Genomic DNA, 14,426 nt, shown 5'->3' on the forward strand with positions numbered 1-14,426 from the left:
CATGGGCCAGTGAAGCGATGTCCTCCACAACTAGACTGAAGAACAAAAGGACAGCAACTTGTCTGTTCCCCTTCCCCGATTCCCCAATAAAATCTTAAAAAAAACACAAAAAAACCCCAGGATATGTTGAGGAAGAGGGATGTGTCAAGTCTATATCCCAATATTTGAGCATGGACAGAGGAATGCAGGACCCCGAAGCTCTTCCGACATCCCTGAGATCCTGTAGATCCTGTCTTCCCCCACTCGTGTTCCTGATCAATACAAAAGAAAACCCTGCGCTCACCAGCTGATAAGGCGCCCATTGCACTCCAGGCTGAAATCAAATTATGGTTGCCATAGTTTTCTCTTCTAGAAGGTGGTTCAGTGACCCTGACATCTTTGGTGATACTATACTCGGACTGAAAGTACATTTGTTGTTATAAGTGTCTGAGACAGTTCAGAGAGTCTCATTTGCTTTTGCCACCTCCCTGTGCAGTAAAGCCGAGACAGGTTTTTCTCTGTGCTTCGATGAACAGAATGACCTGTATAAAAACCACGTTTTTATAGACTCCAAGGTTTCCTGGGACAACATCTGTTGTCTGCGTGTGTATGTTTGCTCTAGACCCTGCTGCCTTCCATAAAGTAGAACAGAGTGCTGTGTAAACACTGAGCTCCCTGTCAATCCTAGGCTGTGGCTCAGGAGAGGTGCGTTCGAGTGAAATCTAGGTTTGGTGGGGCAGGAGGTAAGCGTATGGGGGCTGCGACGGAGGGTGCAGGGGACAGAGCAAGTGAGCTATGAGGATGAAAGGCGGTGCTCTGTGTGTGTCTGAGGCTGAGGTTTCAGAGGTGCTGCAGTGTTTGGTTGTGTGAGTGGGTGGAGCTGAGAAGGTGAAGGAACCAGGAGGCCATGGCAACATGCAGAAATCCAATGGGAATTGTATTCATGCACGAAAAAATATGCCTTCCTTGATTTCCTTCTGCTGCCCTCACCAAAGGAAGGAAAGCCAACACTCACTGCCAGGACTTGAGGGGCCAAGAACCCAGGGAAAGGGGTCTGTAGGGAGGTGAGCCCGACATGCTTGCTGTTCTGCCATCCAGGCTTCACGGCTTCTGTGAACCCTAACGACCCCGGCATGAGAGGCACAGAAACCAAGCAGAGCAGCTGCAAGGAGGCAGAGCAAACCTGCCAGCAGTGTCACACAACTGGGGGGGACAAAAGGTAGAGTTGTGTGTCAGCCAGGGAGGAAGGCCCAGGAAGCACCTAAGCTTATTTGGAAGAAGGGCCAACTGGAAATAGACCAACCCTCCAAAAGTTCGAAATGCAATTTGAGGTGGGAACGAGATTAGGAATGGAGGGGTCAGATGTTCACAGAAGGAAATAGTTAACAGACATAGGGGTCCCCATAACCCCCTAATTGTCCTAGGAAGACCAGTGAGAATGTGCTCCCCCTGGCTTAAACTTCCTGAGGCCCTGCCAACAACTCTTCATTTTAAGCTGGGAGCAAATTTTCACTTGTTGTATTTGATCGTTGAGCTTGCAGTATAAAAACATTTTACTGGATAAGATTTCCTCAGGTGAATCAAGGCTTTTCGAGGTGGATTTGTTAAATGTCGAACAATAAAGTATTTGTAGAAATTAGAGGTGAAAGTGACAAACGTGTTTGTGTTGGCAAAGGGGCGTCTTCAGTCTCAATGCCACTCCCCTGCCTCCTGGTGACTCTGTCCATTTGGGGTTTTTCCATTGCAATCTTAGGCTTCCTTTGATCAAGAACTTGGCATAACTTTTGTTTTTTTGTTTTTTTTCGTGTCTCTCTTTCTTTCTACTTCAGTGCAATGGCCTAACAAATTCTCAGGTAGTAATGGCTACTGACAAAGAGGAGAGGTCAATACTTACAGGGTGGCGAGCATTAAAGACACTCAGTAAAGCCCCCTCAGAACTCTACAGTCCGCGTTTTACAAAGAGACACCCAGAACACAGAGACAGTAAGTGATTTGCTCTTAGAATCTGGGAAGATAGGAGGCAACAGTCAAACCCACCCATGGTCTCTCGAAGCCCATGCATGGCCTTTTCCGTGTAGCTGGTGGCCTCGTCACCACGCTGGGGTGGCACATGCTGGTACATTCATCAGCGCCCTGGACGTTCATAAAGATGAGAGGAAGTCACAACATTCTGCTAGATTCCAGCCTTCACTTTGCTGGCTGGTCATTCATTCCTTTGCCCAGCAGATGTGTAGGGAGGACTGCTGTTCATTAGGAGCTGGGCCTTCAGGGAGGAAGGGACGCACAGAGGTCATGATCTAGGAGGGCGGTGGACAGAAGGCCAACAGTCACGCTGCAAAGTGGTAAGCAGGCAGGCGGTGCTGCAACAGACCCACTGCCGAGTGCCCCAGGGCACCAGGGCGAAGCCCTGGAAACCCAAATGCTAAATAAGAGACTAGCTCATTGTCACGGCCAGATACTAGACCCGTTCATCAGCCATTTAAAATAATGTTTCTGGAGGTGTGAAAAAAGAATGTCCACCGTACAAGGATGCCCCGTGAAGAAGGCCGGCTGCCAAACTGCATCTGAGGTCTGGTACTAGTGATGTGATTTATAAACCAAATTCTATCGGACGTTATCTGATGTGCAGATGGACTGTCTCTCTGCCTTTCCGCACCTGCCCTGTGCCTTACCCTGGAGGCTGACCCGTGTGGGGGGCCCTTGACCTCTGGCTTCTGGTTGGCTTCCCCGAGTGGAAGGCGATTGGTTGGAGGGAAGGAAGAGGAGTGATGACTGAGCTCCCCTAATTCCCTCCCTGCCCGGTGGCCCCAGCCTGGCTGGATCCTCACCACCACAGCTCTCAGCTCCTGCAGGCTCGGAAACTGCAGCCCTGCACCTCTCAGGCCTAGGGAATAAAGGTGGGTACCTTGCAGGTATCAACTCCGAGGTTCCTCACCATCTTCCCTGCTTCCTGTCCACACCCTTGTAAATGGCCGTGATCAACCTCAAATGACCTAAGTTGTGGGTGACAACTGGTTTGTGGGTCATTCTTTGCTAGCTTTCTATAGTAGTTATCTTTCGGGGCATCTGGCCAACTCAAGATGCCTCCTTTTTGGGGAGAACCATCTCTAATCACAAGGATGGACCCAGCATCCATGTTTGTACCCAGTGACTCAGATGACTGGGCGGAGTGGAGAACAAAGACCAGCTGGGCTGAGCTGATGCTTTCTTCAGAATGCTGCCCGGGGGGCAAAGAAAGAGGGAGGAAAGAAAAGAGAGAAGTAGGACAAGAGACAGCCCGGGACCCTAAGGTCCGTGCAGACCTCATTTCCATCCCTGTCCTGAGACCTGACACCAGGCTGCCTTTGAAACCCTTGATGCAGCCCGATAGCCTTGTAATAACCCCCTTCTTAGCATACGTCAACTTGAATTCGTTTCTGTGGCTTGACACCCGATAAGTGCTGAATATTACAATCATGAACTAACGTTCACAATTAGAAAATAACTACACAAGGTATATTTTTAATGGTAAATCATTCTAGTCACACAGGAAGCAGTAAAAACACATCGAGTCTCGTGTACCCTTCACCCGCACCCCATGGAGTGGAAGTAGTCTGGCTGCTCACCAGCAAACCCACGTGAAGATGCTACTTGCAGAGGAGGGCGAGGCCAGCCACCCCAGCATCCTGCTCAGCCCAGTCTTCCGGCTGTCCCCCCAGGGCCCCATCCTGACACTCCAGCACAGGCCAGCCCCCCCTCCAGTGGTTGCAGCCCCAGTGGACATCGCGTGCAACAGAACGCCCAGCTGAGTCTAGCCAATGCACAGAATTATGACAGCGAACTGAATAGCTGTTGTTTTAAGTCCCTGAGAGCTGGGATTGTTTGTATATAGCAGTAGATGCTTTAAACATTGTTGTGTGTGTGTGTGTGTGTGTGTGTGTGTGTGTGTGTGTGTCTGAATGACAGTGTTTAGCAAGGCGCCCAGCACATGCTAAGAGCTTAATATATGGAGCGACTCTTATTTGGCTTTGTCAAAACTGCTGGTGGCTTGAGAGCGCCTTTGAGACTAATCTCTTGAACACGAGCTTCTGACAGAACGATCTTGGGAGCTGTCGGAATCATTGAAGATAGACCCATCTGATCATCAGCACTGTGGCCAGACAGGAGTCGCTCGGCATTCATTCTCCACCTGATGAGACTAAATTGGCAGCCAGGGCAGTAAAGGCAGACGAGGGGCTGAACCCACTGCCGTGAACGTGTCTTGTGTTTTGAGATCTGTGTTGCCTTTAGTCAGTCAGTGAGGAGGCTTCCTTGGCTGGGTGTCCTGGAGCTTCTTGTAGGCTCTGAGCCCCTGGGAAGGCGAACCTCCCGGGTGAGAGAGGCAGTTGTTCCCTGAAGGATGCTGGGAAGGTGCAGCTGGCCTCGCTTGTGCAGAGGGAGAGGGATGGAGGCGTTACACTGTTTAACTGGTCCCTTTGCCTCACACAGCAATCCTTCCTCCGTGGATGAGACTGACTGTTCCGTGTCCTGAAGGTCTGGGCAAGAGAGAAGGTGACCTGGGACACCTGACCCAGCTCAGCCAGGGCTACTCAAGGAGTGAGACAGGTAAAGCTCACCTTGCTTAGTCCACTCGGGCTGCTATAACAGAAACCACAGGCTGGATGGCTTATAGACAACACACAGCTATTTCTCACTGTTCTGGGGGCCGGCAGTCCAAGATGAAGGTGCCTGCAGATTTGGTGTCTGATGAGAGACCCTTTCCTGGTTCACAGATGGCTGTCTTCTCACTGAGTCCTCACCTGCAGAATTGTCCCCTGATGCACAGGAGTTGGGGTAAATCATAGTGGAGTCCTGTTATTTTATGATTAGTAAACTGAAACGCTCTTTTGCAGTTGAAAGTCATTTTCATACATAAGGCTTCACTTTCCTGAGCTATGAGGACAGAGACTTGCTGCAGTGGGGTGCAGGAACGGGCTGTCTTATTTCCCATGAGCTCATGAGAAACGAGCAGTGGCATCCTAATAAGTGAGTAAAGGTTGGCAGCAAGTAAAGTCCGATGGCTGACTGTGTCACTGAGCAAACCGAGCTTTCCTCGCAGTTTGCATATTTTTACATGAAGACAAAGTGAAAGCAGCAGTAAGAAACCTGAGTTCTGGCTGCATCACCAAAATTGCACAGTGCATCATTTCCAGCATTCACCCATTCCCTTTGGCACCGTTGGCAACTGATTTTAAAAAGTGAATAAAGTGGGCCGGCCGAGTGGCGCGGTGGTTAAGAGCTGGCTTGGGATGCCAGAGGGCCCCAGTTCGGATCCCACATATGAGGAGGGCCAGTGACACTGTCCTCTACAGCTAAGATGCTGAACAACAGCTCAACCTGGAGCTGGGCTGCCGTGAGTTGGCGGTGACGGCATAGGCGGCAGCCACCACTGCAGTGGGTTGCTATGGGCTACCGTGAGTGGCCAGCAACCGCAGTGAGCGGCCATCCAGAAGCTGGCAACTAATCTGCCTCGCCCGGGAAGAGCGCAATGATGGTGCCAACTTGGGCCAGTGCAGCGACGTCCTCCACAACTAGACTGAAGAACAAAAACAGCAACTTGTCTACCTGTCTGTTCCCTTTCCCCGATTCCCCAATGCTGTTCCCCTCTCCCCAATTCCCCAATAAAATCTTTTTTTAAAAAAAGTGAATAAAGTAAGTCGCAGAGATATGCATGAAAAGCTTGCACTGTTTAAATCTTGGAGGGGCTGTCCCTGACGATAAATTTAAATGACAGCCATAAGACAGCCATGCTTATCACTAGTTAGATTGTTTCTGGCTACGGAGATAGGAAACGCTATTACAGGATGTCTTGGTGTTCTGTGGAGACCCCACAGGAGTCTTTGGTTTTCTGTGCTGTTCCAGGGGAACAGAGCCTGAGCACCTGGCCCCAGGTTCCAGAGGACACTGTATGTGCCCCTATGTCTGCCTGCACTTGACTGATCCATTTTCCTCTTGCTGCCACGTGCTCTTTACTCTGCAGACATCTCATTAGGTTGCATTTCTTTAACGCTGTTCAGTTTGTCGCCGCATCCCTGGATGTGTCTTCTTTACCAGGAGTGGTCATTCTGCAGATTTCGAACCTGTTGAAAGCTCCCTGCCTTCGATAGAGGGCAGACAGGAGCCTCCTGCAAAGCTTCCCATGGTGCTGCGTGTCTTTACGAGAATATATGTTGGTGTATCTCATGCTGGATTGTTCTAGATCTCCCTCTTGTGGGCCATCTGTGAAATAAATCACACCAGTTTTTAAATAGATATGATAAAGAATCTTGCAGATGATCAGGAGCTGATTTCTGTGAGTCCCGCGAGTGGAACAGGACCTTTAATAGTTTTCAATTATGAAATAATTGAAATATTAAAAGTACATTGAGAATAACATAAAAATTACTGCACGGTCACATACCAGCTTTATCAAATCTTCACATTTTGCCCCATATTTACTTTAGCACTTTAAAAAATAAAAAACCAGTCGAAGGACCCTACATGGTCTCCCTGTCTGCACACACTCCCTCCCCAAGGTGACCATTGTTCTGAATTTGTATTTGTTACTCTCATATTTTTGAACTGCTCTTAAGTATATATGTATCAGTACAACACAACCTACCGTTTTGCATTTTGTAAAAGTTGCTGAAGCTCTTATGACACGGGATGCATTCTTTCACGATCTGCTTTTCTCCCTCAATATTATACTGTTGAAGTTTATCCTTGTGGCTCCCGTTCATTCGTTTTTCTCTTCCGTATTCTGTTGACTGTATGAACACCACAGTATATTTACCGCTTCTCTCATCCTGGGATAGTTGGGTGGTTCTGAATTTTCCTCACAACAAGCAAGGCTATATGGAACATTCTTCTTGCATGTCTGTGAATTTCTCCAGGGTGTATCCTGAGGGCGGATGGCTGGGTCATTATGTTTGGTTTCCTCAACATTGTTGGTATTGCCAAGTTGCTCACAAAAGGACTGTCCTCCTTTACATCCCACTGTCACCCCGAGCTCTGTGTATAGCTCTTATCTGCCCTCCCAGTGGGCAGGCAGGTGGAAGCACCGTGTTACACGCCTTGGCATGAATTCTTTCGCTTAGTAAAGACCACCAACAACCTTCTGAGGCCGGCATTAGCGTTTCCAGGGATCAGAGAGGCCCACGAGTCTGCCTGAGGCCAGGAAGACAGGAAGCAGCGGCACAGCACTGACTTTGACACAGCCTTGCCTGCCTGACCCTGAGCTGAGGTCCCACGTGGAGGTCTGCCGTGACTGGAACCACGGGACACACAGGGACGGAAGACAAGCCTTCCACAGGAGCCAGTAAGCCAGGCTGCCGAGAGCCGAGAGAGAAAAGAAGAAAGAGAGGATAGCCATGTAATGTTTCAAATAATGAAAGTCATCGTACATAAAGAGAATAGTTACCATTAATGCATACAAAGGAAAAACAATGAAAGGAAAGGTGGTGGGAAGGGAGTGAGAAAAATGGAAATTCAAGGAAGAAAAGAGGAGGAAAAGGGAAACGGAGTCTACAGCTGCCCTGGGCTCAGCCCCCCAGAGGAGGCACGATGTGCTCCCGCGCTTCGTGCAGCAGCCTGGTTCTCACTCTGCACGTTTGACCGAGTCCTGCTGGGCACGTGGCTCTGCACATTGTCTAATAAAACGTCCCCCCTTTTATTGTTCAATATAGAGAAGGAGTTCAGAAATCCAGAAACCCACAGAGCCCGACATCTAATAGGGGACATCTGCGTGACTGAAAGAGAAAAATGCTAGGGTGCTTGTTTGCATCTGTTGTTACTAAGACAAAAGAAAAAATGTAGATGATCTCTTAGAGCTGTGAATGTTTACTTAAAGGGAAGGTGACCTCCAAGACAGAGCAGTCAAAACAAACCAGACATTACAGTTAGTAATGCGACACAGGAAGTGGACAGGAAGCACCAAGTGTGGGTATGGAAGTGAAACCACTTTTTAAAAGAGCACGTCAGGAACATAGTGGATGAGGTGGGGGGAGTTTTCTTAGCACGAGTCAAAGGCTATAAATCACCTTATGTGCTCTCCCCCCCCAAATTTTTTTAAAATGATACAATACACATAACATAAAGTATATCATCATCACCGTTTTTTTTTCTCTGTGACGTAAGAATTTATTTATTTTTTTATTATTAGTTTCAGGTATACAGAATCATTTTTAAGTGTACAGTTCAGAGGGTATAAAATACATTCATGATGTAGGGGAACCGTCACTTCCATCCATCTCCAGGACTCTTATCGTGTCATCTCTACGATTTTGACTGCTCTAAATATCTCATGTAAGTGGCTTCATGTAGTATTTGCCTTTTTGTGACTGGCTTACTTTACTTAGAATAACGTCCTCAGGGTTCATTCATGCTGTAGTATATGTCAGAATGTCCTTCCTTTTTTAAGGCTGAATAGTGTTCCATTGGATGTAGACACCACATGTTGCTTGCCCACTCATTCATTGTTGGACACGTGGGTTACTTCCACATTTTAGCAACTGTGAATATGCTTCCTGAAAAAGATTCTTATTGGGCATGTAAACCAAGCTACCAACATCAAAAGTCTCCAAATAGACAATTCCTCATGAAATCGTTACTACTTTGAAGAACCTCGGGCCCTAGAGTTTATGGAGTTCCAATCTTGAGAGCATCTTTGTCTGACAGATGCTCTTGGCATCCCAGAATCCAAGTTTTGTTTATTTAATTAACTGAAGACAAAACTAATTGTCCACTCAAGAGGTCGCTGATTAACATCTATCGAAAGCAATTTCGGTATTGGATTTCCAGTTTAACTGGCCTCATTTGGCCAAATCTATTCATGGAATTTGAACCAATGTCTTAACAGTGTCTTTTTCCCCTGTTGGAGATGTGAACCACTCTAGGTCGTGGGTGTAGGCTGGTACAGGCCTCAGAACACAGTGCCGTTAGCTACTTCAATCAGGAGGTGCCTAAAAATGAAAAACAACGCCATTTTCCCTCTACCCCCAAATATTCACATTTTACCATTGCTTACCGACGCCTTTGTCTTGTGTAAGTGTTGTAGCCTTGAGTTTAATAAAAACACTGGTTTAGAATAGAAGCAGTCAGCTTATTGTTTATCAAATAAGATGGTGCTCCTTAGAGGTTAGCCAAGGAGGTTCTCCCTCCTCCCCAACTGCACACCCCCAGCCCTGGGCCCACAATAATTCCCCACATTTTAACACAGCAAGTCATTACTGTCTAATGAGAACCTCTCAAATGAAATCCCTGCTAGTGAGTTTCCTAAGATAACCGCCCACTTCCATGGGAAAATCTCACTACATGGTTACTGGGAGGAAATGATCCCCTGAGAGGATCAGATCCAAAATGATGATCTAAATGGATGGTTTGGATGGTTCAGAACCAGAGTGGATGGGGACTGGGTTCTTCGAAGGGTTTTTAAGATAAGGAAGAGCATTGGTTGGCAAGTTTGACCAATAACATATGGAGGAGCTTAGAGATCAGGATGGTGTATTGGGAAGGTCTTTCTGTAGGTCTTTCTCCCTGGAGCAAAGAATGACAGAAAGGAGTTTTTGGATAAATGAGCCCAATTTGGCTGGTTGGAGGGAGCCAGGCAGGACGGAGGCTAAGGTCACTTCATTAACTTTTGATTCCTTTTTGCTCTCCTCCCTGCTTTTGTTTCCTCAACCCCCCCCAAAAAAAAGATAGTCACACTTTGGCATTACTCACCAATTCCTTTGTTGTGTCTTAAATGTAATGATTATTTGAGAATTAATTTAGTGAATGTCTGCTAGCACCTATCATGTTAGGTACAGCATCGTGAAACACAGAGGTGGCCAAGACTGGGGCCTGCCCTCCAAGAGCTGACAACCCCCCAAAATGCGTGGTATGGTTTGCAATGATTGGCAAATGTATATACTCCAATATTTTTCTTGCCTGTTTTCTTTTACTTTGCATTCCTTATTTCTGTGTCTCTGCCCCTCGTTTTAAGCATTACTTTTTTTCCCCTCGGGAGACACAGGACCAGAAAGAACATGGTTTTCCTGGCTCTCAGTGTGAAGTTTTACCTGTCTTCACAAATCTTGTCTGCCTTCCCCCATCTGTGTTTTTCTTTTCCTTCTCAGCCTGAGAATAACGCCTAGGGCTGCTTTGTTCCTCTTTGTAGTTGTTTAATTGGAATTGACTAGGATGAACTGTGTGTACTAATTTGAGAGAAGGCTTGGACTGTTTCAGCCTCTTAATTTCCTTTTAGCCACAGGAAAAGTTCCAGGAAGTTTCCACGGAATTGACCTCCATGGGGTTCACACACACCTTACTCTCTCCTCCTCCTCCTCACCTCCCTCCTCCAGCTCCCACCGGCTGCCGGCCTTGTGTTGTGGCTTTGCTCTGTGCCTTTTGTTTGGTTTTGTTACAGTAGCCTCTCCCCTTATGAATCGATTCCGGCAACTGTGCCCTCGACCTGTGGTCCAGTGTTTTTTCCTAGACACCAGGCTGTAGCTATTCAATATGCTTTTGATCTTGCATTGTCCCCTCATTTCTCACATGATTTTATCTCCCTGGTAACCCTTAAGGAACTCCTGTACAGCACCCATAGCTTCTATGTCCTTTTGTCCAAAAATTGTGCCTGCTTACTTCTTTTCTTCTCCTTTATTTTTTGAGGACCAAACATACATACCTTCAGTAAACAGCACAGTGCATGTTTCTGAAGACTTTGCCCAGATCGAGAAGATCTAGACCATTCTAAAAGCCTCACTGTTGGCCTCAGTCAGAAACAAGCACACACACACACACACACACACACACACACACACACCCGCCCCTACACAGTGATTACTGTCACTCCACATTAATTCTGCCTCTTCTTGAGCTTTGTAGAAATAGAACTAGGAACCCCATGTCTGGCTTCTGTTGCTTGATATTCCGTCCGTGAGATTCTTCCGTGTTGTCGCGTGTGGCTGTGGTTCTGTCACTGTATTGTTTGCATTCCATTCTAGGAAGGACCACAATTTGTCCCTTCTACTATTGATGACATGTGGGTTGTGTCCAGCGGAGGGCTATTATGAATAAAAGCTTTCTTTTTAATGTTAATATTTTAAAAGGACAAAGAAAGACCTTCCCCTTGGAGCCTTTCCAAAGGAGACTCAGAGTTACGTGGGAGGTCATTATGTCCCGTCTTATCTGCCCCAGGAGAGGTATCAAAGGACGGCCCCTTGCCTCTCACACACTTGGAAGCAAATGTCTGGTCCCAGGCAAAACACTGAGTCAGCCTCCTTAAGGGGAGGAGTGGGGAGGAGGTCGACCCTGTTCAAACATGTTAAGAAAGAGGAAATTTCACAAGCATTTGGCTGAACTCACTGCTAATGTTTAAATGTTGAGTAATATAGAGTAAAAAAATTAAAAGGCAGCCAAATAATCCTTTGGCTCATCATTAAGCCCGCTGCAGTGTGCTGAAAGCCTGTTCTTTTTCTTAAGTTTATTGCAAAAGAGCTAAAATGAGGCCTAGCCTAGAGAAGGCTAGGATTTCGACTCACCCAATACGAGGCTTGTCCTGTTTCTCAGCTGGGGCCTGAGGGGTCCAAGACCTTCTCGAAGGGCCCTTTGAACTTCGGACGTCCCAGATTTCACCTGCTGATTAGAGCTTCCAGGCAGGGGCCCCTGGGCACCCTGTGTGATGTCACTGGGCTTTGTGAGGCAGCCCGATGATGCGTTTTGAGCACTGCTGAGTGGGCAGGGCGGCCCAGCACAGCCAACTGTTGGCTCAGAATCCAGGCACCATAAAGTCAGCCATTCAGAAAAAAAGAAAGTTCATCTTTTAGATCAGTCAGCACACACTCCTGCCCAATGCTGCCTATGACTCGACTGGGAAAATAACACTGATTACAAAGCAGCCAGTGCAACTGTCTGAGTGGTAGGTGCTTTAGCTCCGTGTGCTGGGAGCGGGAACAAAGATGGGGCGGCTTCTTCCATCTGCACTCAGTGCAAGCGACACATCAAATCACCGAGTCTGCAATGAGGATTAATCCTCATCTCTGGGGATTAGGATTGAGAAGATCCGATTTTTTTTTTAAGGGTTCTGGCTGCCGGGCTGGGTTATGTATGCCACGCTGGAGGCAGGCTGAGCATCATAATGGCTTTAGTTCTTGAAAATCAGGGCCAATTTTCGTTATATACCCCTTTGTGCTTCTTAAGATTTATACCAAGTGAAGGTCTTATTTAACTCCAAAAAAAATTCAGTAGAAACAAGCCCTTCATGGTATCAGACAGTCATAGATCTTGTATGGAGATTGTTTTTAAGATTGTCCTAGGAGACCTAGGGGTTACAAATACTGATCATTTACAGAAAAATTTCTTGTGATGTCATCTAAAGCATGGTCATGTTTTCCAGACTCCAAAGACTCACATTTTTAAACAAACGCCATGACTATATCCAGAGTTAGTTTGGGGTTTTGGTTTCTCAGTGGGTGCATGTGTGTGCACGTATGCACGTGTGTCTCAGGAATTGTTAGCAGCATTCTTTTCCTTACAGGGTTCTTTTAATTAATGCTTGGGTGTTTTTTTTAATGCATTTAAACATTCATTGGCTATACATACATGTCATCATTGAAATAATGCTTTATGAATTCTGTATTTTTCTAGCCTGTGAATTCAATGTATTTTAGGGAAGCAAATAATTGAACATGATTTCCTTCTGAGGAGACAAGAGTTGAAAAGCTGATCACATACCTCCTAGATCTGTCGTTTGGTAGGAGAGGTTTTCTGTATTTTGTGGGGGACGTGGGACTGGATTTGGGGGCGGTGGGTAGATGGTGTGCATATTCCAGAGAACTGGGGAACTCTGTTTTAAAAAACAATGTCATATAAGAAAACATATATTAGTAAAATAAGAAAATTGGGGGGGGGTATATTTTTATAAGTGTTCACATCTAAAGAGAATGTCTCCCACATTTTCTGAATATAGTAGAATCCCTGTAGAGAATATGGGTTTATTTTTCAGTAATAATACTGTTAAATGAATTCCTGTGTATATTCTGTATATTAAGTTTGGTTGCCTCCCCTCACCGATATTCTCTTTTAACTAGTTTCTAATTGCTTTTGGTTTTTGGAGAAAGTTAAAACAGAAGGCTCTCAAAATTGAGACATTTAACAGGAAGATGTGGTGGTAATTTAAGTAAAAACAGCTATATTCGGTTTTCATCCACCCACCATTTTCCCCAGTTAACAAGGAGCACCTGTGTTGTCCTGCAAAGCAGAGGCCTCTCCATCCTCCTCAAGCAGAGGAGGAGAGCTGGCCCCTCACAGGGATGAGGGGGCCATTTCTGTAGGCCCAGGGGGTCCCTGGGCATCTAGGGTTTCAGACTTGTCCCCACCCAGACATCCTCATCCTGAGTGCCAGACACTCCTTCCCTGGATGGAGGACTAGCCGGGGTTGAGAAGTCAGCCTTCCCTGGTGCTGTGCTGCCCTTGTCGCCGAGCCCTGGGCAGGACTCTCAGCCTCCTCCGTCCTTCGGTTATAGGAGATGAGTCCCTTCATAAGCTGCTCAGCCTTTCATTGCCTTTCTCAAATGCTTCCATAGCATCCAGCAACAGCCGTCTGATTCCATGGTATTTATAATTACTACTCCCTGCTCCCCTCTCTCAAATGCGCCAACCAGAACATTCCTTCCCACCAGTATTCCATCCCAGGTCACCACCAGTGACGCTGTAACTCGTACACTGCTACCGCATGCCAGGGGCTCTCAGAACACCTTTCCGCCAGCATTGGGGTCCCCACCCCCAACTCCCAGCACCACCTCCCGCTGGCTCGCAGATGGCCACCTTCTCACTGTGTCCCCACACGGCCTTTCCTCTGTGCCTGCTCCCCTGCGGTCTCCTCACGTCTTCTTAGAAGGACACCAGTCAAACTGGATGAGGGCCCACCCATCTCACCTTGTTTAAACTGTCACCTCTTTAAAGACTCTATCTCCAAACACAGGGAGAGTGAGTACTTCAACATATGATATTTGGGGACACAATTCAGTCCATAACAGCATTCCATTTCAATTGAAAAGTGACACACTAACCAGCTGACAGGTGTCTCTGGGTGTTTGTCTGACCTGGGCCACAGGTGCGCTGTCTTCAGGGTGACACCTGGGAGCCGCTGCCCTGTTGGCCACTCCCACATTTCGGTGTGCGGAGATCGTCTTCTCCTCGTGGAATAATTCTCCCACCTCCTACCTCAGGTAGAACCACCTGGCTGCCAGGCTCCTGTGTGTGAGGCAGAAAGAGGGCTGTGCGTCACAAACATCCCGCACCTGAGTGACCCCCTTAACATCAGCCCTGAGCTCCCGCCTGCAGAGGCTAAGCTTCTACAGTTCCATTCTCCGGAGGAGAATTTGCCTGGCTCCTGTCTGGACGTTTCTGTGCAGGGAGGGGTGAAGAGAGCATGGAAACACAGGCCCTTTCCCAAAGCCTCCCCCCCC

The 14,426-nt window shown here is 47.2% G+C and overlaps 1 protein-coding gene across 3 annotated transcripts in view; it reads left to right on the plus strand.

Moving 5' to 3' along the window:
* Positions 1–14,426, plus strand: part of GALNTL5 (polypeptide N-acetylgalactosaminyltransferase like 5) — a 51,357-nt gene that overhangs the window by 17,387 nt on the left and 19,544 nt on the right. For 2 of the 3 annotated variants that reach the window (XM_019655401.1, XM_019655402.1), the window contains exon 3: positions 4,447–4,563. In XM_019655401.1, coding sequence (XP_019510946.1) covers positions 4,464–4,563 — 100 coding nt within the window. In that variant the 5' untranslated portion in view covers positions 4,447–4,463. Of the gene's footprint in view, positions 1–4,446; positions 4,792–14,426 lie in introns of all 3 variants that reach the window. The other variant, XM_019655399.1, reaches the window with a different exon arrangement.

This window comes from Hipposideros armiger, unplaced genomic scaffold (genome assembly GCF_001890085.2).
Source record: "Hipposideros armiger isolate ML-2016 unplaced genomic scaffold, ASM189008v1 scaffold_239, whole genome shotgun sequence".
Taxonomy (NCBI): Eukaryota; Metazoa; Chordata; class Mammalia; order Chiroptera; family Hipposideridae; genus Hipposideros; species Hipposideros armiger.